The 24,928-nt window shown below is 38.6% G+C and overlaps 2 protein-coding genes and 1 pseudogene across 2 annotated transcripts; all 3 read left to right on the plus strand.

The window, feature by feature from the left end:
• Positions 1-599: 599 nt before the first annotated feature.
• Positions 600-6,163, plus strand: LOC122646157 (cellulose synthase-like protein G2). The gene is made up of 6 exons (XM_043839650.1): positions 600-1,205; positions 1,773-1,922; positions 2,058-2,183; positions 3,648-4,091; positions 4,484-4,831; positions 5,600-6,163. The coding sequence occupies exons 1-6, from the start codon at positions 600-602 to the stop codon at positions 6,146-6,148; spliced, it is 2,223 nt and encodes a 740-aa protein (XP_043695585.1). The 3' UTR covers positions 6,149-6,163.
• On the plus strand, positions 769-18,684 carry LOC122645677 (annotated as a pseudogene).
• A 5,346-nt stretch (positions 18,685-24,030) lies between these two features.
• LOC122646158 (cellulose synthase-like protein G3) lies at positions 24,031-24,552 on the plus strand. Its single transcript, XM_043839652.1, has one exon. It carries the CDS (start codon positions 24,031-24,033, stop codon positions 24,550-24,552), a length of 522 nt encoding a protein of 173 aa, XP_043695587.1.
• The last annotated feature ends 376 nt before the right edge of the window (positions 24,553-24,928 follow it).

Raw genomic sequence — 24,928 nt, forward strand, 5'->3', positions numbered from 1 at the left:
ACAATCTTTGTTAGTATCTGAAGATCAAAAGGCAAGAGCGCAAGAGCGCAAGAGCAGCAGAGGTGGCACATCATTGGGTTGCAAGCTCCAACTAGTAGATTTTAAATACAACTTGGAAAATTAAAGATTATGAGAAAAGGATAATGTTTTCCTCCACCTATATAAGACCATTCATCCAATATCCTAGTGTTCACAAATCCCAAGTTCCTAGAGTTTTGGTGTGTTCCAAAATACCCTTCCGATACTTATACTAGTCCTCTCTCGCCCCACAGTAAATGAGATTCCATTCACCATGGGTGGAGGGAAACTCGGTCCATGAGAAAATATCCAATAATATGATTGAAGAATGAACGTGTGTATATAATTGGATAATTGGCTAGAGGTTGGGTCTTTACTTGATTTTGTGGGTGGAGATTTCCACATAGGGACGAGTGGGGACAGATCGATCTTCACCGTCCATGGGGATACACGTGTGCGGTGTGTCAAAGAAAGTACTAGCCACTCTTCAAATGTGCCGCTATAAATAAGGAATTAAGAGAGGAAGCTTTCCAGTGGAGTGGTTCTGGAGAGAAAGACCACTGCGTCTCTAAGAGCAAGAGATGGGGAGCACAAGCATCTCTCCCTTATCCCCTCCTCCTCCTCCTCCTCTTCACACTCTTTATCCCTTGCGTCACACTTATTTAAACCGTGCATTTGCATTACTCTACACGTGTGCCATAGTAGCACTCTTCTATCACCACTCACTCAAACTCCTCCAGTACTCCACCTCCTTCATCACCTTCTGCTTCTCCCTCACCTTTCTTCTCTCTGATGCCATCCTCGCCTTCATGTGGTTCACCACTCAATCCTTCCGGATGTGTCCAGTCCGCCGCCGGGAGTTTCCAGAGAACCTCCTTTGTTTTCTAAAGGAGAGTGAGTTTCCGGCGTTGGACATATTTATATGTACAGCTGACCCATATAAAGAACCACCCATAAACGTAGTCAACACTGCTCTATCGGTGATGGCTTATGATTATCCGGTGAAGAAGTTGTCAGTTTACGTTTCAGATGATGGGGGTTCTGAGCTTACGTTGTTTGCTTTCATGGAAGCTGCCAAGTTCGCGACACACTGGTTGCCTTTCTGTAGGGAGCACAAGATAGAGGAGAGGTGCCCTGATGCTTATTTCAGGTCTAGCCACAGGTGCACTGAGACTCAGAAGATGAAGGTATGATTTTTAATGGAAAACCCAAAAAACACTGGAACAAAATTAATGAATGTGGAATGCTCTTTTTTTTTTTGGACAGCAACAAAAAAAAGTTATATGTTTGTTTAGTCGTAGACCAACTTATGCTCTGTGGGGTGTAGGGAATGTTTACGAACGTGAACTGTACGTGAACAACTCAAAGCTGTTCAGATAGAATCTATTTTATGCAAATGTTCTAACTGAATGGCTGTGAGTTGTTCACGTACGGTACGTGAACGTTCACCCCCTCTGTACTGTGTACGGTTTAAAGTTGAAAAAAAAAAAAAAAACTTGATGAGTTTTATATGATTCGGACAAAATACCAAGCCAATGAAAACTAGGATTGGCTCGGACTTGATTTGATTGATCGTTCATGTATGTATGTATGAGTTGGAGTTTGGAGGTATTATGCATGCTTCAGTCGCTATCTCTGGTGAAATAATATCTGATAGCAGGTAGGGAATGGAATGGCCGGAATTGGGAATTGGGAATTGGGACTTGGAGTCAATTATTATTGATTGTTTGTTGTGTGGTTACAAAATGTTGCAGATGATATATGAAACCATGAAAGCTAAGGTTGAGAGTGCAATGGATAGAGGGCGAGTTCCGGAAGAGTACATTGCCAGTGTAACCGACCGTGACTCCTTCGACAAGTGGACGGCTGGATTTACTCGTCATGATCATCCCACAGTCATTCAGGTCTGTCGTCTGAGAGTGATCGATCGATCCACAAAAAAAGAATTAGTTGATATTTTTAATTTATTTTGGTAAATTACTTGACTAGTTGATCAAATTAATAATGGAATATATATAAGAAGTGATCGATGAATGCAGGTTTTGGTGGAGAACGGAAGAGAAAAGGACACGAGGGGCCATGAAATGCCAAACCTTATGTATCTTTCCAGACAGAAGAGCAAAGCCTCTCCCCACCATTTTAAAGCGGGTGCCCTAAACGTCCTTGTACGCATCTCTTTGCATCTATCTTGGATCTTAATTTTAGTCTTCATAATCCTTAAATTACCCATTAATGGTGACATTTTGGCGTGGGGCTCCTCTGTAGCGCGATACCGTGTGTAGCACACATCCAACGGTCTGCAGCGCATGGGCACACAACCCAACAACCCACCTGTGTGTTGGGCTGCATGCCCATGCGCTACAGACTGTCAGATGGTGTGCTACACACTATGTTGCACTACAAAGGACCCAAATCCAACATTTTGGAGGACATCAGAGGTTATCTCGTGTCGGTTAAATTTTTTTTTTTTTTTTGTGGGTAAAAGCACTTTATTTAGAAAACGTGAAAGCTCATGGTTGTAGGACACATAAATCCATTAGCCATGGATTGAAAATACGCAACACCATCGTGCACGTTACCGATAGGGCCTTCCTTGCTAGGGAACCAACACAACTATTAATCTCCCTTGGAACTAAACTGAAGATACAACTTTCAAAACAAGAAGAAGATATATAGCATCCTTCAAGATGGTACCCAAAGAGAGTGGTGAAGAGTGAAACCCTCATTGAAAATATGAGATTATACTCTTGTTAGCCAATTCAATAATAATCCGATCATAAAATTCAGAAACTGCTTCAAGAAAAGAATGCCGAATTGCCAAAGCCTCACCCAAAGCAATATCACCAAATTGCACTGGAATTAACACTGCGTGAAGAGGATGGCCAGCACAGTCATGGCTGATTATTCCAATACCACCTGCAGACCCATTTAATGGTAAAGATACATCACAATTTATTTTCACATGGCCTGGACTTGGCACACTCCAAGATACCGAATCTGTTGAAGCAATAGGTAATGAAATTTGATGTGTATTAGAGGCAGTTTGGGATTTTATAAAATCTCCAAAACCCATGAGAGAAGATCAGATAACTTCTTGAGGAGTCCACCTACGTCGCCCAAAAACAATATCATTACGAGCTTTCCATAACATCCAACATATGAAGGTACAAAGTGAAACCACTTCCTATTGGATCATCTTGTCTAGAGATGCTATAGAATCCCATGCCTGAATCCATTGGGACAAAGTGAAATCATCACCTGATGATAATAGTTAAAATGGGTTTTATTTATGGGAAAAAGATCTCTACTTGGTGGTGTTTCCTACGCCCTCTCACAGGACACCGAGAGATGACGCCTTTACCCCCTCGGTAGATACCAGGTGTGCTCACCCATTGGCCGAGACACTTGTGTAGAGACCATGCAACCCAGTAGAGATCGTTGTTTGATCGTATGGCCCTTAGACCAATGCAGGGACCAATGAGAATGGGTATAGGACATCAGCACAAATAGGATTTTTTATTTCAAAAGGGGTTGCGCGGAATTTTTATCAATTTAAGAAAAAAAAAAAAGAGAAGGGAATTCTTTTATAATTCACTTTAATTACTAATTATTTTGTGTGTTTGTTGAAGCTTCGTGTGTCAGCTGCCATGACAAATGCACCAGTGATTCTAACCTTAGACTGCGATATGTACTCAAATGATCCGAAAACTCCTCATCGGGTGCTATGCTATCTCTCAGATCCTGGACTCGGTTCAAAACTAGCTTATGTTCAATTCCCCCAGCTCTTCCATGGGATCAACAAGCATGACATCTATGCTGGTGAAATGAAGCGTTTGTTCCAAATTAATCCGCAAGGAATGGATGGGCTAGCCGGTCCTAATTATGTTGGCACAGGATGTTTTTTCCATCGACGGTCTTTTTTTGGACCGCCATCATCGCTATTGTCCCCTGAGATCCAAGAATTACACCCGGATCATGTCTTGAACAAGCCGGTTCGGTCTGAAACAATTTTAACATTGGCTCACCATGTGGCAAGTTGCAACTACGAGAATCAGACCAATTGGGGCATGAAGGTAAGGTTATATATATACTTCTCATACACACGAACCAAATTACATCGGACCAGGTCACAAGGCAGGCTGGATAGAGCCAAAAATTGTGGGGTTAAAAAGTCCAACCAAGCCCAATATTCAATTTGGGCCAAGATGACAAGGTCAGCTCACCCGGCTCTTATTTATATTGGGCTAAAGCCATGTGGCCCAAAAACCTTTACGGGCCTACGTCTAGGAAGGGCTGATCAGGCTACGAGTAAGCATATGGCCCAAATTTTATTGCTACTCATGTTTGATTATAAAACCAACACCATCACTCAAATAATGTTGAATACAAAAGTTGGGATCATTGTTTAATCTTTTGATTTGTGTACATTAGCAAGGTATTGAGTTTGTTCTTCTAAAATATGCAGATAGGGTTCAGATACGGATCCTTGGTCGAAGACTACTACACGGGTTATCGGCTGCACTGCGAGGGCTGGAAATCAGTGTTTTGTTATCCTGAGAGAGCAGCTTTCCTTGGTGATGCACCCATCAGCCTTAGTGATGTGCTGGGCCAGATCAAGAGGTGGTCTGTGGGCCTATTAGAGGTGGGCTTCTCCAAGTACAGCCCAGTTACCTTTGGTATTCCATCGATGGGCTTACTAATGGGCCTTTCCTTTGCTCATTATTCATTCTGGCCCATTTGGTCCATACCGGTCACATTCTATGCCTTTGTTCCGCAGCTGGCTCTCATCAATCGTGTCTCCATGTTTCCAGAGGTATGTAATTTGTGTTGGTTCTAAAACTTAACTGGATTCTAGTGTTGACTGTATCTTACATGGGGTAGGAATTGGTAAGGTTGAGCCCATACGGGTCCGGTCAAACCTACTGCACCATTATAATAAAATTAGGAGGGTTAGCGGGGTTTTACCAAGCCCATGTTCACCCGACTCGAAAGAAAACCCGGCTTAGGCTTGGGTTGACAAGTTAAGGGTCCAATCGGGTTGATGCCCACCCTTAGAGTTATGGATGTGCCGAGGACCCGTCCATCGTCCATCCATAATTACTCAGATTTTGAATGCTAGTTTTCCATTTATTTTAAAAAAAAGTATATAATTTTAGGGTTAATCTTGTTGTCACCAAAATGAAGTGAGAAGTTGTAACCTACTTTTGATTGCCCGTTTCTTATTCCCAAAACTTATTAAATTAGTAGGGGTACAAAATGATTATTAAAATAATTTTAAAGTGATTTGTGATTTATGTCATTATTAAAAGTTGCGCATTTTTTTAGTATGCATGTAAATGATAGGATTTACTCTCATTGAAAAAACAAAGCATTATACTAAAATGGCAAAAAAAAATTAAGGTTATGACTTTATTTCCAGCAACCTTGGTCACATCTTACAAGATTTTCCCATAATTTTATTAGCTTAATTATATAAATAAGTCTTACCAATATATATATATATATATAAATATATAGTGAAAATATATAGGTCAAGAATTTTTATGATCAACTCTAAAGAGGACGAAAACCTAATGAACAGGTATCAGACGCTTGGTTCTATCTGTACATGTTCCTTTTCTTGGGAGCCTATGCACAAGATCTACTAGATTTCTTAGTAGCAGGAGGAACAATCCAAAAGTGGTGGAACAATCAAAGAATGTGGATGGTAAGGGCAATCTCACCTTACCTATTGGGATCCATAGATTACTTTCTTAAATCAATTGGCATCTCTACATTTGGATTCAATGTGACTAGCAAGGTGATCCATGAAGAACAAAGTAAGCGATATGAGCAAGGTATTTTCGAGTTCGGAGTTGCGTCACCCTTGTTTGTACCACTAACAACAGCTGCCATAATCAACTTGATCTCATTTCTAAAGGGAATAGCAGGAGTTTTCAGAGATGGAAACTTAGGGGAAGTATTTGTGCAGTTGTTCATATCTAGTTTTGTGGTGGTAAATTGTTGGCCAATGTATGAAGCTATGGTTTTGAGGAAGGATGGAGGAAAGATGCCTGCAAAGACTATAGTGACGTCCGCCTTACTAGCATGGATTCTTTACACAATAGCATCTCTTATATTAAAAGCTTGAAATTTGGCATTTTAATTTGTTGCAGTTGGGTTTTCTCATCTCTTCTTCTTCTCCTATTGTATACGTAGGCATGGTCTACAATGTCGATATGTAAAACTGCATTATTTATGGTCGAGAGTCAAGTATCACTTGTCGGAGTTAATTTTTTTTTTAAAAAAAAAAATTGATTAGTAACAATAATAAAAGTTTTTATTATAATGGAAGAAGGAACGAAAAATTCAAAGATACAAGACCCTAGATAAAAAGAAAGAAAATAGGAAAAGGAGAAGGGGGGGGGGAAAAGTAGTACCCCAAGAATTTCCACCAATTAACACCCTCACCACTTCCATAAAAAAATATGCAAGAACATTTTTGTAAAATTTGAATTTGATATTCAAAATCCAATGATTGGAATGTATTGATAGAAAGAATATTTGTACAAAGATATTGGAGAAAATTTCTCCTTTGACTAAGCTATTGGTGGAGAGATTGTCTCCTTTATCTATGCTAATTGGGAATAAGATTCCCTTAGTCTAAGCTAATCAAATCCTTTTTTTTTTTTTTAACCCGAACTTATCTGGGACCCTGGCCGGCCCCTAAGATTTTATTAGAAATCAATATCAAGAATAAAGAATTGCAAGGGGGGGACATTCCCGCCTTACCCCAAACCAAGACAAAAACTGCTCAAACACTCTCATCAAGAGCTCACCCCCTACAATACCCCCAACAAAACAGAAGACCTTAAGTTCGTAGCACTGGGACACCTAGAGCATCCTCACTTACAATTCTACATAGTCCCTGAGGGATGTCCATGTCTCCATGATACTCCAAGTTCGAAGCTGAGGCACAAGCTAAATTCGCCAAGAAATCTACGGCTCTATTACCTTCACGGTAGGTGAAAGAGATCATTGGCCTAAGTGTATCCATCAGGTTTAAAACCTCCTGGAATCAGTACCAACCTTCCCAAAAACCTCATTTCCTTCTAGTCGTGCACAGTACAGTAGTTGCAGAATCTGATTTCACATGAAAGTTCATAAGCTAATCAAATCCTTGCCTACCATGTAAATAATATAAACAAAAGGAGAAGGTAGCCAAGAAAAAGGGATGAGATGTACAAGTGGATAGAACAGATAATACTCCCCCTCAAATTGGAGAGTGGAGATCACAAACTAACTTGCCAATTAAAGAGTTGAAAGTTTCCTTTCCCAAGGCATTGGTGAGGACATCTGCAACTTGTAGTTTGGAGGGAACATAGGCTGTGATGAGGCTGCCTGATTGAAGTTTGTCACGGATGAGGTGGCAATCGATTTCGATATGCTTCATTCGCTCGTGAAACATGGGGTTAGAAGCTATATAAAGTGTTGCTTGATTGTCACAGTATGAGGTTGCTTTAGAGCATGGTACTTTGAGCTCCTGAAGTAGAGCCTGGAGCCAAGTAATTTCTCAAGATGCAGATGCCATAGCCCTGTATTCTGCTTCAGTGGAAGATCGGGTAACCGTATGCTGCTTTTTGGACTTTCAAGATATAGGACTAGTACCAAAGGAAAGTGCAATAACCAGTTATTGATCGTCTGGTTGTACAACAAGCTCCCCAATCAGAGTCACAGTAAGCTCGTAATTGTAGCTTGCTAGTGGAAGAGGAGAAGGTAGCCAAGGAAAAAAGGTAGCCAAGGAAAAGGGATGAGATGTACAAGTGGATAGAACCAATAATATTTTTCTTACCTTATAATTTATGTTTTTCTCAGTGTTTTTTTTTATTTTTTAAATTAGCAACAATAATAAAATTTTGGAAAGAGAATGCTATTGGGTGTGTGCAATACGCTGCCCCTACACCCAGACATAGGGGCAGGTGAAATGGTCGCCGTGCCCCCGGGAAATTTTGTCTTTCTGTGGGAGAACGGTGGTCATTTTGTCCACCCTTGTGGCCGGACGTTGGGGACAGCACACTGCATGCGCCTAGGTAGCGTTCTTTCTCCCCTAAAATTTTATTGGAATGAAAGAAGAAACCAAAAACTCAAAGAGAGAAGACCCCAGATACACAGAAAGCTCGAAAAGAAGAAAGAGGGTGAGAGAATTTTCACCAAATAGTACCCTCACCACTACCATAACAAAACATGCAAGACAAATGCATATCAAACACGGCCAAATTAAAACAACTATTTTTATCATCTGAGAATGCAAAAATTACTTAGAATGCATTCATTCCAATGCATTCCAATAATGCATATCAAACACTGCCAAATTAATTGTGCTTTTTGTGTTTGTACGATCATTTGCATGAATCATGATAAGTCCAAAACAATCATTTCAAGAATGATATAAACAAATGTAATATAAAATTGCAGGTGGAGAGCCTCTTTGTAGTGACGAACAACATTTAAAGAGATAATAATTGCTAATCAATATTGACCCTGAGTAGTCATTCAAAATAAAGAAAATAGAAAAGAAGAAATGACGCTGTGAGTGCTTAAATGGAGACAGTGAGAGCTAAATGTGATAGATAGGAGCCAAAACCTTGCAGCTAGCTAGCTCCACTCCACTAATGAAAGAAGGCAACATTGAGGAGATAGAAAGAAAATTCTGCATCACCTCCTCCAATATGTCCTGCTTTATACCACATTGGTGATATACATGATACATAGACCATATTTTTGAAAATAAAAATAAAAAATAAAAAATAAAAAAAAAATAAAAAAATAAAAAAAAACTCATTTATGTAGTTGTCATCATATATTTGTGATTAAGTGGTCATGGATTCGAATCAGGAAACAGTCTTTCTATGCTATATATATATATATATATTATGGTTTTCCCTAGACCCCGCAGTGGCCAGGGAGCCTAGTGCTATATATACCACTTCAGATGCCTTGATAATACTATAATTGATGGCAAAGATTTCGAATGTGATTTGAAATCCTCTTCAAAAATCAAATTTCTTTGATCGATGTAAAAACCTCCTAAAATGTGTTTGTTTCACACTAGAAATTGAAATCTACAATCACACTCTCGCAATTGAGAAAAAATACACTAGGACGAGGGTTTTTGCATTTTTTTTGTTTTTTTGTTTTTTTGTTTTGGATTTAGAGTAGTATGAGAAAAGCATAGGAATATGATTGTTGATATGTTACAATCACTCTCTCATTATAATTATTTCTTTTCTTTGATCTCATTTTCTTTCTCAAAAATCTTTTATTATGCTAAAAGAGAAGTTGATTGAGCACAACTTAAGTGTGTCCCAACGAGGCCCAGTAAGTGAGTACAATAATTATTGGAAGGCTTAAGAGACAATTTTATCTTAGAAGTGTTGGGGGTATGATGTCTTGTATTTTGTCACTTGCATAAGTGGGTTGATTCCGAAGGACTATTAAGATGCCTAAGGCTCAAAAGTATTATTACGTGAAACAATTAGTCTTCAAATTTAATTTTTGGGAAAGAGTTCTTTGTGAGGGAACGTGGCCCATGTGCGCATATGCAAGCCCAATGAGAGCGTATGCGGAAGCATAAAGAGGGTTAACATTTTCGCCTTTCATCGGGGCGGGATGATCATTTTACCCCCTCTCTGTCTGGCACACAATGAGCACACTCTTCCCTAGAGAGAATTTTTTTTCCTTAAATTTTTCTTCAGTTCCATTGGGTCCCAAAAAGAACCAGCAAGATCCTTTTATCAATCCATTGGTTCCGAAAAAGAACCAACACATCCTTCTTTATCACTTTCCACAATCAGATCTGATAAACCAAAAATATATGGGCCAATCCCAAGATGCCAAGTGTCCTGACCCGAAGAGGAGGCTAGCTCAAGCCCGGCCGTGACAGAACCAGTTCGGTAGCCCAGGAGGAATAGGATCCAAGAGGCCACTCCAAAGGCCAAGTCTACCATGCAACCCACGGGGTCCAACCATGACATCATCGGCAAGATCGATCTACATTATCCTATCACTAAAAGATCATAACGGGAGGTATACCAAAGGGAGAACTATTCCCAAAGAGGTACAAACCTAATCAAACTCAACACGAGAAGATGATGCTTAGGGAACCTCTTCCCTACAAGGAGCTATTCCAAGTACAACTCTACTACGTGATAGATTCTTCCATGAAGAATACTTATAATCAACTGGGACTCTCCACACCGCCATGCCCAACTATAAATACTTAGGTATTCTAATCCATTATTCATCTTGAATTCCAGTAATTCATCGGTTATTGAGAGAGATCTAATTTAGGCATTGGAGAGTCCTAGGCCGGAACCACACCGGTTCTCCCTTGTCCTTGACGTCCTTTTGCAAGTTGCAGCACCCAAAAGACCTACCAGAGATTTCCTAACGCAACAAGATCGAATTGAACTCCCTGACTTACTACTCAAACCTATTAAAAGGAAACTGAACCAAGATCCTCTCAAGTTGGGATAGGTCCCTTCTCACACATGTGCAACAGTTGAACATGAATAGACCACACACAGTACACACGTGTGTCAAACACAAATCCCTATAAATATGGATTTGAGTTACACAGGTTATAGCCTACTGCAAGTGCAAGAGATGGGGAGCACAAGCAAAAGCATCTCTCCCTTATCCTCTCCTCCTCCTCCTCTTCACACTCTTCAGACCTTTCATCGCACTTGTTTAAACCGTGCATTTGCATTACTCTACACGTGTGCCATAGCAGCACTCTTCTATCACCATTCACTCAAACTCCTCCACTCCACTTCCTTCATCACCTTTTGCTTCTCAGGCGCGTTTCTTCTCTCTGATGTCGTTCTCGCCTTCATGTGGTTCACTACTCAATCCTTCCGGATGCGTCCAGCCCGCCGCTGGGAGTTCCCGGAAAACCTCCTTCATTTTGTGAAGGAGAGTGATTTTCCGGCATTGGGCATATTTATATGTACAGCTGACCCATACAAAGAACCACCAATAAACGTAGTCAACACTGCTCTTTCTGTGATGGCTTATAATTAGCCGGTGGAGAAACTCTCAATTTACGTTTCAGATGATGGAGGTTCAGAGCTTACACTGTTTGCTTTCATGGAAGCAGCCAAGTTCGCGACCCACTGGTTGCCTTTCTGTAAGGAGTACAGGATAGAGGAGAGGTGCCCTGATGCTTATTTCAGGTCTAGCCATAGGTGCACTGAAACTAAAAAGATGAAGGTATGATTTATAATGGAAAACCCAAAAAACACTGGAACAAAATTAATGTTTAATGGTTTTTTTTTTGGCTCGGACTTGGTCTAGTCGTTTATGAAATTTTATCAATCTTAATGAAAATCCTCATTAGGTTTCATGTTTTTTTTTTACTCGACTTAGATGAATATATATATCATACTATCATACTATATTATAGACGTAGAAACTCAAAAGTCATGGCAAATCTTTTCATACCAAAAATACCCTTCAACAATATCAATAAGCCCAAAAAAATACCCTTCATTAATTATTAATTATTAATTATTATAATTTTCAGCTAAATTAAATTCTTCCTTCATTAATAAACCCCCCTCAATGTTATATTAATTATTCTTTTATAAAAATTAATGGACCAATCGTTTTCCTACTCAGTTTTCTCTCGTTTTTTTCAGATAAATTCAATAAGAGATAATTATTATTAATTACTAATTCTAAATTATAAATTATAAAGAGAGAGTAAAATAATCCCATTTTTCGTTGAACAATGTATAAAATAATCCCATCTTATCTTACCAAAAAAAAAATTACAATATTATCCATTATTCCTTGAACAATCGATAAATCCCCCCAACCCTCAATTAATTGTTATAATTTTGAAAATATCCTTCATTAATTATTAATTATTAATTGTTAAAATTTTCAGCTAAATTAAATTCTTCCTCCATTAATAAACCCCCCTCATTGTAACATTAATTATTCTTTTATAAAAATTAAGGGATCAATCGTTTCCCTACTCAGTTTTCTCACGTTTTTTTTAGATAAATTCAATAAGAGATAATTATTATTAATGAGAAATTAGAAATTAGAAAGAGAGTAAAATAATCCCATTTTTTCATTAAACAATCTATAAAACCCCACTTTTCAATGTATAAAATAATCCCATCTTATCTTACCAAAAAAAAATTTACAATATTTTCTTATTCCTTGAACAATCGATAAACCCCCCCCCCCTCAATTTTGTTATAATTTTCAGTTAAATTCAATTCTTCCTCCATTAATAACATCTTATCTTAAAATATATATATATATATATATATATATATATATATATATATATTATAATAGAAAAATTTACACATACCCCCCCTGAGGTTTAACGAAAGGATATTTTCAACCCCCAGGTTTGGAAAATTCTGCGTACCCCCCTGAGGTTTGCAAACGGTAACAGATAGGTCCATTCCGTCAGTTCATGACTAACACTGTTAAAAAATAGACTTGAACTGACGGAATTGCCCTTGCCATTGGGGATTGAAAGTGAACGGACGGAATTGCCCTTTCCATTGGGGATTCACAAATGACTAATTGTTATGGGATTTTTAGGGTTTGAAATTGAAGAAACTCCCAAATGCAGAGCTGCAACTCTTCTTCCTCCCAATCTTGGCCAAGAACTTGCTTGAGCACTGTGTTTTTCCCTTAATCGAGCCACACTGGAAGAGAAAAGGGGGTTAGAGCACCTGCAACTTCGATAAAGCTAGGGGAAGAGAAAAGGGGGTTCTGAGACTACAACTTCTCCATCTTCTCCAACTTCTCCAACCTCAGTTTAACCTGCGACTCCAAGATCTGTATGTATTTCGTTGAATTTCTTCATCCATTCTCAAACCACCCTATCCAGAAATTTGGAATTTGAAAGGAGTATTTCTTAATCTGTAAGTAACATGAGGCTCTAAGAGAAGCCCTGCTGCAGCCTTCGATATATTTGGGTCACAGCCTTAGAAGGGAACTAGGTGCTCCATCCCTTGAGACTCAACCACCCTATCCAGAAATTTGGAATTTGAAACATTTAAAATAAAGTTTTTAAACTCAAAAATGTGACTGCATCTCAGTGAGTTTACAAGTCCTAGATGATGCAAACCACAGTTAAATCACCTTGACCTTCCAAATTTTTTACAAGAAATAATCAGGTATGTCTACATGGATCTCATTTCTGCTATTCACTTCATCTAGGGGACATACTTGACACATAGAACAAAATCTATATTTACCATGAGTTTTGTATCTCAAACAATAAAATTGAACATAGGTTATATTAAAGAACAGGGGAAGCATTTAAAGTTGAAAAAATAGAATTTTTCTGCCATAAGAAAGTAGAATTTGTTAACATGGAATATCAAAGTTGCTGACCTTTTTGGTTTGCTCTGAGCTGTAACAGCCTTCAATGTAATTAAAAATCTTCTCTTCACACCTCTGTCATCTGAGCTTCCAAGAATTGAGAAGACAATATGTAGCAACCCAGTCCTTCCGGAATTTGGTCATATACACTTTCGATCTGCAATGCCAAACTTAAAAGAGTAGTACTGTAATTATATTGGGATTCTATTTTGGCAAGCTTTCACGAAGGCCTATTTGTACATGTCACATTTTTCTTCAACAAAAAACTTGTTATGCATTCAGAAGAGATGTACAAGACACATAATCTGATGGCTGCAGATTGACCAGCATGTACCTGGTCCACATTATGGGTTTCTTCAAACCCATTGGTTTCTGCCCTAAAGAGAGATTGTCCAGCAGAATTCAAGTGGATTTACTGCCAGAATTAAAGTAGGAGATCGATTAGTTATATATGGGAGGTTTAACTGCAACCAAGTTTGCTGATTAGGGGGATTTTTCCAGAAGTAATTCCACTTCGAGTGGGCCCCATGGTCAACTGGATGAGTTCAGTTTGAAGACTAAATTTCCAATACATGGACGACTCCTACAGTTGTTTCAGATAGGATATAATTTAGTTATATGATGTAATAAGAGTTGGAGATAATTTAGAATTATTTCTCCCTTATTTCTTTTATTATTCTTTGGTTTTTTGAGTTACAGTGTTCTATTGAACCAGTATAGTGATAGAATAGTCAATAAGAATTTGTGACATTGATGCATTATGTTGCAAAATTGTATAAAATATTTGGGTTGTGAATGTAACTTTTGGTGTATGGAATTGTGACCAGTCTCTTGATATGCATGTATCTTCTTTTTTGCACTAATATGTTGTGTTTATGTATTTTGTATAATGTTGTTGATTACAGGACAGGATTTGAATAATGGAGAACACTGTATGCAAGTTGGTCTATCATTGTGTGAAGTCTGAATCCAAAATTATAGATGTGGACAGATTTGGGTATTTGGACATGATTGGTGACATACAAAGTTTTCCTACACCCATAAGACTGTTCACCCATCATCATAAGGTTCACAAACCTCTCCTAGAGTTTTTGTATGTTCCAAAATACCCTCTTGATACTCACTCCTATCCCTTGATGAATGGAATTTCATTCACCGTGTAGGTGGAGGATTTGGCACTTGCCTAGTCGTGACAGGAGCTGCACAGGTGCAGCACAAAAACCACCCCAAATTTAGGGGGAGGGTGGTCATTTCAAATGTGAGGCCCTGGTGGACCTACCTATCAAATGACTACTTTACCCCTATTTTTTGCTTCCGTTTAACGGTGCTGCACCCTGTGCAGCTTCGCCACGGTTGCACGAGATCTTTTTCCATAGGTGGAGGGAAACTCGATCCAATAATTTATAACATTATTTTTGTTTTTTTTTTTTTGTCTTTTTATAAGAATTTGTTTTGTTTTTTAAAGAGGCTCCCCTTCTGTCATTACATATTAGAAGATTTTGAATCTTGACGTATTACGCTTCAGTCACTGGCTCTGGGCAAAAGCATATCTCATTGGGAATGGAAAAATTCTTAGAGTTTATTTTTTTTATTTTATTTTTTTGGGTGAAAGAGTTTACTTATTATTAGTTCTTGGAAAAGGGCCGAAAAGGTTCTTCTCATCAAAAAAATCTCTCTTGTGGTTAAACATGAGATTCAGGTAGGTTGGTTTGAGAAATCAGAATTGGATCAATCAGATCGGTTGATTCGGATCAGTATTGGCTGAGAGTGGAGAATGATATTAATTTTTAATTGATCTCGTATCATTGGATCATTATAGACAGAAGTAAAAGAAATTGATCCGAATCGATATCGACCGAGATAGATACCAATTACTAAAACCTTGATCCAACACAAACGATCAATTTTATTTCATTAATTTGTAAACAATGAGAATGTAATTTTCCGGTTCTCCACAAATCTAAGAGTCCCTAATAAGGGAACCTTCTTTATCCGGCTCTACTAGATGACCACATCAACATTCCATATGGCTCACAGAACCAGGCCCATGATGGTGGTGCCAATGTTGCTCTAGGCCCAATACCTTGTCCATTATGCCACATATGCCTTTAATGAAAAAAAAAAAATCGACCCAAATGCCAAAGAAATAGAAAATAGATTTCTTTCTGGCAAAAGGTTATCTGCATGGTCCTGTCCCTCTTCTCATAATAAAGGGGTCGAAAAGACAATTTTCACCAATCAAGAGAATGGATCATTTGCACGTACCAACAGGTGAACATATATCTTCAAGCCAATCATATTTTAATTTTGTTTCCATAGAAACCCCTCCTCCGCTTGTAAATGCCAAAAATAGGACATGTGGTTGGCTCTCACACGAACGTTCACCTATTGGTACGTGCAGAGGAACTGAACTCCCAATCAATGCATCTTAATCTTCACCCCTCTCATGCGTCCATGCATGAAAACTTTCCCTCCTCGTTTTTAGGAAAAAGATCCACGATCCAAATTGGTATCGGTATCAGTTAATCCCGAAATCGATTACTAAAACCCGGTTCCCAAATGCTTATTAGTGCGATGTCCTACATTGATGTCATGGGAATTCTTAACCTTTTTTGTTTTTCTAAGGGATATTCTAAGTTTGTAACAGTTTTCCTTTTTCTTTTTTCAATGAATTAAAAAGATTGGAATGTAATGCCATCTCGATCAGTAGGTGTATTTAGAACTTGACACCTTTTAATTGTCCCTTGTCTTTTTCCCAAATGGACTGCATTTGAATTCTTCATTTCAATCTATCATAAACTTGTTAAACTTCTTACCAAGGCAAAAACATTTCCTAACTATATAATATAATATAACTAAAATTTATGGTGTATTACTTACCCTATTTATAGTTAGTGAATTATTGTTTCTTTGTGGTTCCAAAATGTTGCAGATGATATATGAAACCATGAAAGCTAAGGTTGAGAGTGCAATGGATGGAGGGCATGTTTCAGATGAGTACATTGCCAATGTACCCGAGCGTGATGCCTTCGACAAATGGACAGCTGGATTTACCCGTCATGATCATCCGACAGTGATTCAGGTTCGTCTTAGAGGGATCCTATGTTGTGGGGTGAGTAGTAAATGCAAGCTTAATTATTGGGTTCAAATGCAGGTTTTGATGGAGAATGGAAGAGAAAAGGACATCACGGGCCATGAAATGCCAAACCTTGTTTATGTTTCTAGATAGAAGAGCAAGGCCTCTCCGTACCATTTTAAAGCTGGTGCCCTAAATGCCCTTGTAAGCAACTTTTTATGGATATCCTTTTTATCATCATAATCAAAATTTGTAGGACGTCAGGATTGGTTCGGGTCAGTTGGGATAGCTCTACCCAGACCAAACCCGAATCAGAACCTTGGCATGAAAGGAAATATTTATAATTCATTATTTTAGGGTCAGTGTTCTCTGTGGGGGAGCATAGCACTATGCGTGCGGGGCCAATGAGAGCGTTCACATCGGGATTATGGAGGGTTGGATTTCTGCCTTTCTTGGGGGCTGGGGTGGTCATTTCACCCTCTGTATCTGAGCATGGGCAATACGCTCCCCCATGGAGAACTTTCTTCCTTCATTTTAATTACTAATAACTGTGTGTGTTGAAGCTTCGTGTGTTAGCTGCCATGACAAATGCACCAATGATTCTAACCTTAGACTGCGATATGTACTCCAATGATCCGAAAACTCCTCTTCGGGTGCTATGCTATCTCTCAAATCCTGCAATCGGGTCGAAACTAGCTTTTGTTCAATTCCCCCAGCTCTTCCATGGGATCAACAAGCATGATATCTACGGTGGTGAAATAAAGCGTTTATTCCAAATTAATCCACAAGGGATGGATGGGCTAGCCGGTCCTAGCTATGTTGGCACAGGATGTTTTTTCCGTCGACGGGCTTTTTTTGGACCGCCATCATCGTTGTTGTCCCCTGAGATCCGAGAATTACACCCAGATCTTGTCGTGAACAAGCCAGTTCGGTCTGAAGAAGCTTTAACATTGGCTCACCATGTGGCAAGTTGCAACTATGAGAATCAAACCAATTGGGGCATGAAGGTAAGGTTATTCGAGTTAGGATCCTCTCCCCGCATGGGTATTTTCACCTTAAATCTCACACCGTCCATGTGATATGGATCTCACAATCTAAAGGTAATGAGTTTGTTCTTCTAAAATGTGCAGATGGGGTTCAGATACGGATCCTTGGTTGAGGACTACTTCACAGGTTATCAGCTTCAATGCCAGGGTTGGAAATCAGTGTTTTGCAATCCTGAAAGAGCAGCCTTCCTTGGGGATGTACCCATCAACCTCAGTGATGTGCTAGACCAGGTCAAGAGGTGGTATGTGGGCTTATTAGAGGTGGTCTTCTCCAAGTACAGCACAATTACCTTTGGTATTCCATCGATGGGCTTACTAATGGGCCTTTCCTATGCTCATTATTCATTTTGGCCCATTTGGTCCTTTCCGGTCACATTCTATGCCTTTGTTCCACAGCTTTCTCTCATCAATGGTATCTCCATGTTTCCAGAGGTATGTAATGCAAGTGTTTTATACTAAAAACATCCCCAAAAAAAAATTAACAAACTTTTTTCACCAATTATAGTTACAACCAAATTTTCCCATAATTTTAGACATATTGATCAAGAATTTTATGATAAGAAGATGACAAACCTAATGAACAGGTATCAAACACTTGGTTCTACCTATATATGTTCCTTTTCTTTGGAGCCTATGCACAAGATCTACTAGATTTCTTACTAGAAGGAGGAACAATGCAAAGATGGTGGAACGATCAAAGAATGTGGATGATAAGGGCAATCTCATCTTACCTATTTGGACCCTTGGATTACTTTCTTAAATCAATTGGCATCTCTGCATTTGGATTCAATGTGACCAGCAAAGTCATCGACGAAGAACAAAGCAAGCGATATGAGCAAGGTATTTTCGAGTTCGGAGTTGCATCACCCTTGTTTGTACCAAGAACGATACTGCCATAATCAACTTGATTTCATTTCTGAAGGGACTAGTAGGAGTTTTCAGATATGGAAACTTAGAGGAAGTATTTGTGCAGTTGTTCATATCTAGTTTTGTGGTGGTAAATTGTTGGCCAATTTACGAAGTTATGGTTTTGAGGAAGGATGGAGGAAAGATGTCTGCAAAGACTACAATGACATCTGCCTTACTAGCATGGGTTCTCTACTCGATGGCATCTCTTATTTTAAAGCCTTGAAATTAAGCATTTTGTTGTTTTTGTTATTGTTGGGTTTTTTCCTCTCTTCCTCTTCTAGGCATGGCCTATAGTGCCAATCAGTATCAATCTTGTAACATTCCAATACATATTGGTTTTCAGTCTTACTAAGACACGATTTGTAGGGACACAAAATATTTATAAAAATTACATTAATTATCATGCAAATTTTGGCTAGTAATGGAAAGACGTTTCGAAGCTAAATTCGTATGCTGAAGGGATGTACGCAGCCTCCATAGTTTTGTGCATGATTTCATGATATTAGTTTTTTATTTTATTTATTTTATTTTTTATATTATTTTGTTTCCTAGTTTATATTTAGGTTTCCTTTTCCTTGGTAATTCGACCTTCTTATATAAGAGTCATTTGGACGAAATAAACTTAACTTGAAGTTTTAGACCAAATCAGTTTGTTTACTCTTCTTCTTAGTAAGAATTAAGGTTTTCATTACATTGAGGATTCGAGGGTCGTGAGTGCTAGAATGAGATCTAGCCCCCATATTTCCTACTGTGTCAGGGGTGGCAACAAGACTCATAGGAAGGACCATTCCACAAATTGCTAAAAACAAGGAGAGCTTTAGGAAGCTCGACGAGGCCAACCATCAAGAGGTTTTGGGGGTGGGAGAACGGGAAGGAAGCCCCCAAAGAAATGAAAGCAATAATCATTTTAGGGGAGGGGGTATTTGGCAATCTGAGAGGACCTTGTCGAACTTCGTGGGCCAAGGACTGGATCTCAGGTTTCATTGGATGTGAAGCACTACTTTGAATTAACCACAGATCAAGGTTTTGGGTACCATCTTGGTCCACTATAATTCCTACCATATTAGGAATTGGGAAAAGGTTGGATACACCACCGATGTACTGTAAGCTACCCATTGTGTCTATCTATCTCTTTCCTTCTTTGAAATGACTAATATGCCCCTCCTATATAATGCCCTATCTCGTGCCTCATTGATTCCGCTTGTTAGTTTACCCCACTTGGACAGTTTACCTATCCCTCTCCTAAACTTAGGAATTTTACCTTTTCATTTTCAATGGTTAAACAAAAGTTACCTTAAAACTACTAAAGTTTAATATTCTTCAATCAATTTTTAAAAAGCACTAAATCTCCACATGAGAAAATGAAATTTGGCTGAAATTTATGAGACCAAAAGTTGTTAACATGAAGAAGAAGAAGATCCATAAATTTTGAATTACAATACATAAAGATAAGGGGAGAGTTTCTGTACATGGCCGTGAATGGTGCACGGTCGTACTTTCAACCATTATATGGACATGATCGTGTCGCTCATCCTTATCCAATGTTTTCAGAGACATTTTGCCTAAAGATAATATTCAGGTGCTGCTTGGAGATCTCTTTCCAAGCTGTCCGTTTAGAACGCCCTCTCCCATGTCATACTTAAACACTTTTAGGTGTAAGTATGTAACTCCTACTCACGGAGCATAGCAAAAGTATGATAAGTGCATTATTGATTTCCAATCTGAACCTCTCTAGCTAGTATGGAATAATTATCACCTCCAATTCGTGGGCACCTCCAATTCCTCTAACAGGGGGGAGTGGACCCCACAATGGGTAGTGTTTTCGGACAGGGGATAAAGTGGTCATTTCCGCCTCCATATGAGGAATTGGAGGGGATAAAGATTCGGATCCCATGTGAAGAGGACATTTTGGGTAAGAAAACAACTTATTAGTTGTGGGAAATGGCAATGCCCTTCACATGGTATAACCGTTTTAAAGAATATTTGCTTTCCAGCAGGACCAGCACAGAAAGCTAAAGCTATCCATAAATAGATGTTCTTGTTGCCTTCTTGGAAGCACTATTCAGTTTCGTTTCTCTGTGTCTCACCCACAAGGGTGTCCTAGGAAGTGCAGGGACTTGAATGTGAGAATTGGAGGGAAGGGACTTGAATGTGAGAATTGGGGGAAACTAGACCATTTAATTAATTTCCTGAAGTATGTTATGATCATGGTTTGGTTTCCTCCAATATCTCACCTTCAAGGGTCTCAGTGATATATTGAAGCTTAATTGGTTTACTCTGAATACCATAACTTGGAGAAGACACAATTTCCTTATTACAACCAAGGCAATCAGTGGTAGAACACTAAAACTGCAAAGATCTTAATTAGATCAATATACTGGAGCAGTAAGTGTCATCGCAATTAATTTAGGGTAAAGTACACGTACCCCCTATGATGCATATTGAGCCGCTTAGGGGGTACAAGAAATATTGGGTGCATTATAGGGGGTACGTGTACTTTACCCATTAATTTATGAAAGGTTAAAGGGCTCTTTAATTACAAAGCTTGAAAGGTTAAATGGCTCTTTTAATTACAAAGCTTGACAATTCACATGGGTATGTTTTGTATTGTCTATTTTATTAAATATCAAGCCAATTTTGATTGCTATCTTTGTTTATTTTTTTAAATGTTTTAATTTTTAAGTTGATTGAATATTTTGACTAGACGGATTGTCCTATTTTGTTATTTTTTTTTCTTTTCTTTTATTTTTTTTTGAGAAAAACTGCTATATAGTCGTGTGTCGTGCACGGCTACTGCACTTGGCACCCAGACATAGGACCTCATGAAATAACAATTGCACCTCCATGGAAAGGTGAAAATCTTAAAGGACACGACAGTTATTTCATGCAGGCTTGTGTCTAGACACAGGGGTCGTGTTGCACACAACCAGATAGCAATCTCTTTCCCTTTATTTTATTTTATTTTATTTTTTTTGTATTTTTCTGGGGTTTAGGGCCTCTATGAAGAAATCTTACATTTGAAGAATTAAAAACTAAAAAAATGAAATAATAAAAAAACTATATCGACGTGTGCTCCTTAAATTTCAATGGAAGTTGCATATTAGAATAGGTTCACGATTACCATTTTACTTTTTTTTAATATTTAATGTGGTTTGAGTCCATTTTGGGCTAACAGAAATAGAATATTTGTATAAAAGGGTGATGTTTCCTGCATCGTCGTGTACGGGGCACAAGTTGCACCCAGACACATTGGGGGGTGGGGCAGTCATTCCAGCCATTTAGGGGGTTGGGCAACCATCCCCGGTGCAGAGAACATTTTCTCTGTATAAGATGTGGGAAAAAGAACTCTATCAGTTTGTCCTGGAACTGTGGCCTACGCCAGTCCCATGAGTCTATCTCTGAAGGACAGAGATAGACACATGGGACTACTGACATAAGCCACACTCTCGGACAAAAAACTACTTTCTATAAATTATATACGAAGAAAGATTGGTACATTGCCCTTCTTTGGATTCTTTTATATCCTTCTCTCTTATTCTGACCATGTGAGCCATATGATATCATTTTCTAACCCCTCATTCCTTCTGAAAACCCTCCCATAAATTATATACAAAAATATTATGTGTTTAATGGAATTTGTTTCCATTTTGACGGGCTAACAGAAATCGAATATTTGCATAAATTATAAATAATATTAAATATATGGGTGAGTGGTAGCAGAACGTGCATTCTGCGATCTTTTTAATAATAACCGTACATCTAGAATAAGATTAATCTCGACCATCCAATGAATATGAATAGAAATCAATGGTTACTTGCTATTACGGTGATACGGATTCAGTTTTTGTTTTACTGTATGTAAACCACCCATCAACATTGCTTCCCTGCCCAGATTGGAGTTATGGGTGGAATTGTAAGAGGTTCCAGAAATGCTTTGAAGTTCTTGCTGTCAAGAGAAGGGATGGAGTGAGGGATTGAAAACGATGTTGCTATCGTCAAAGGAGGCAACGCATGTGGTGGAAGGCATAAGCTTGTAAAGGTCAAAATCCTTAGAGACAGCGGGTGAGAGTCCCCTTTCTGAAAAATCAATAGCATGTACCGAACACCGAACTCCGTCCGACAGCATTGGAATAGGTTGCAAGCTGTCCACTGTATCTTCGGCCATCTGCGGTGACTACTGAACTAACGAGAACGGAAACAGTAAGCCAAAGCACAAAGAAGAAGATGATGGGTCCCATGTCTATTTATGATGGGTGTGTGTTTCTAATCATGATCATAGCAAGGATTGGGACGTTCCAATTTCCAAGTCTATTCTGAAGCTTCAGCCTTTGAGTAATATCCATTTTGTTCCTTAACAATGAGAGACTTGAGATGCATTTTATTCTCAAAGCTTGGGTCTTTGTATCTAACCAAATAAATTATTGGCATGAGACTTTCATCCATGTTAAAACCAGTAAAAGTCAGAACCTTAGCCAATTTCTTGAAGAAGACTTGCGAGATCATATCTTAATCTCCTGTAGCTGCGGCTTCCAGAAATGAAACTATGATCTTCTTGGCCATCTCAACAATTGTAACATCAATGATGTCTTTTGAAAACTCATGATCCAAGTTGCAATTGCTCAATGGTTTCTTACGAGTACATGAAGTTACAAATCCGGTTTGATTTTGTGGTTTCAAGGGTTTGCAGAGATTGTCACAGGGTTTTGTAGAGGTTAGCGGGAAAGAAGGCATACCGGTAACAAGAAGTCTCGGTTAATTGAGATAAAAAAAGTCCAACGGTTGAGATTTTAATTGCTTAAATGGACGGTTAAAATCAAACAACGTTCTGCAATGCTTTTCTTACGCACGCACCACGACACTTTAGCCTAAATATATTTTCTTATTGATAGCTTTGTAGTGATAAATAATTTATAGCATTAATTTTTTTTTTTTTTGGTCATTTTATATGACACTTTAATTGTTTTTTTTTTCAAGTGGCAAATTCTGTCATTTACGCATTACAAGATTAGTATCAGGCTATCAGCATGGATTGAATCTTGGAGATATTAGACTATTAAGCTTCAGTCGCCGTCTCTGACAAAAGCATATCTCATTGGGGAATGGGGAATGGGGAATGGAGAGAATCCTTACTTAGAGTTTACTTATACAATGCAGATCATCTACGGCCCAGCTGTCCGTAGCAGCCTTTGAGATGTAGACTGGGCCGCGTGCGCAATGATCGTCTTAACCCCTGCCCAGGGCCTTGCCCGAGCGGGGACAAGGCGGTCATTATGCACGCAGCCCTGTCACGTCGGACAAGCTGCTATGGGCAGTTAGGTGTAGAGCACCTGGTTGGGGGATTACAAAGCTCCTTGGATCATCGAGTGGAGTCCGGCTAGACTGTCGTACACCTCATAGATAGGGCTTTTCGGGACTACGATTTACGAACCATGCTAAGGAGAGTAGGAGACAGCTAATATTACCAATTTAAAAAAAAAACAATTATAATTCATTTTAATTACTAATTCCTATGTGTGTTGAAGCTTTGCGTGTCAGCTACCATGAGAACCTGATGAACAGATATCAGACTCATGGTTCTATTTGTACATGTTCCTTTTCTTGGGAGCCTATGCACAAGATCTGCTAGATTTCTCACTAGCAGGAGGAACAATCCTAAAGTGGTGGAACAATAAAAGAATATGGATGATAAGAGCAATCTCACCTTACCTATTGGGATCCATAGATTACTTTCTTAAATCAATTGGCATCTCTACATTTGGAATCAATGTGACCAGCAATGTGATCCACGAAGAACAAAGTAAGCGATATGAGCAAGGTATTTTCGAGTTCGGAGTTGCATCACCATTGTTTGTACCACCAACAACAGCTGCCATGATCAACTTGATCTCATTTCTAAAGGGAAAAGCAGGATTTTTCAAAGATGGAAACTTAGGGGAAGTATTTATGCAGTTGTTCATATCTAGTTTTGTGGTGGTAAATTGCTGGCCAATTTATGAAGCTATAGCTTTGAGAAAGGATGGAGGAAAGATGCCTGCAAAGACTATAGTGACGTCTGCCTTACTAGCATGGATTCTTTACTCAATGGCATCTCTTATATTAAAACCTTGAAATTTGGCATTTTAATTTGCTGCAGTTGGGTGTACTCATCTCTTCTTCTTCTCCTATTGTATATGTAGGCATGGTCTATAGTATCAATATGTAAAACTGCATTATTTATGGTGGAGAGTCAAGTATCACTTGTCTGGGTTATTTTTATTTTTTTAAATTTGAATTAGTAACAATAATAAAAGTTTTTATTATAATGGAAGAAGGAACCAAAAATTCAAAGATTTAAGACCCTAGATAAAAAGAAAGAAAATAGGAAAAGGAGGAGGGGGGGGGGAAGTAGTACCCCAAGAATTTCCACCAATTAACATCCTCACCACTACCATAAGAACATATGTGAGAACATTTTTGTAAAATTTGAATTTGATATTCAAAATCC

The sequence above is a fragment of the Telopea speciosissima genome, chromosome 11, assembly GCF_018873765.1.
Source record: "Telopea speciosissima isolate NSW1024214 ecotype Mountain lineage chromosome 11, Tspe_v1, whole genome shotgun sequence".
NCBI lineage: Eukaryota > Viridiplantae > Streptophyta > Magnoliopsida > Proteales > Proteaceae > Telopea > Telopea speciosissima.

Excerpts from the sequence above, each read along its gene's own strand:
- LOC122646157 (XM_043839650.1), top strand. The coding sequence starts at position 600 with ATGGGGAGCACAAGCATCTCTCCCTTATCCCCTCCTCCTCCTCCTCCT. Across the intron at positions 2,184-3,647 it reads CGGGTGCCCTAAACGTCCTT|CTTCGTGTGTCAGCTGCCAT; the intron begins GTACGCATCTCT and ends TGTTTGTTGAAG. Across the intron at positions 4,092-4,483 it reads AGACCAATTGGGGCATGAAG|ATAGGGTTCAGATACGGATC; the intron begins GTAAGGTTATAT and ends TAAAATATGCAG.
- LOC122646158 (XM_043839652.1), top strand. The coding sequence starts at position 24,031 with ATGTTCCTTTTCTTGGGAGCCTATGCACAAGATCTGCTAGATTTCTCA.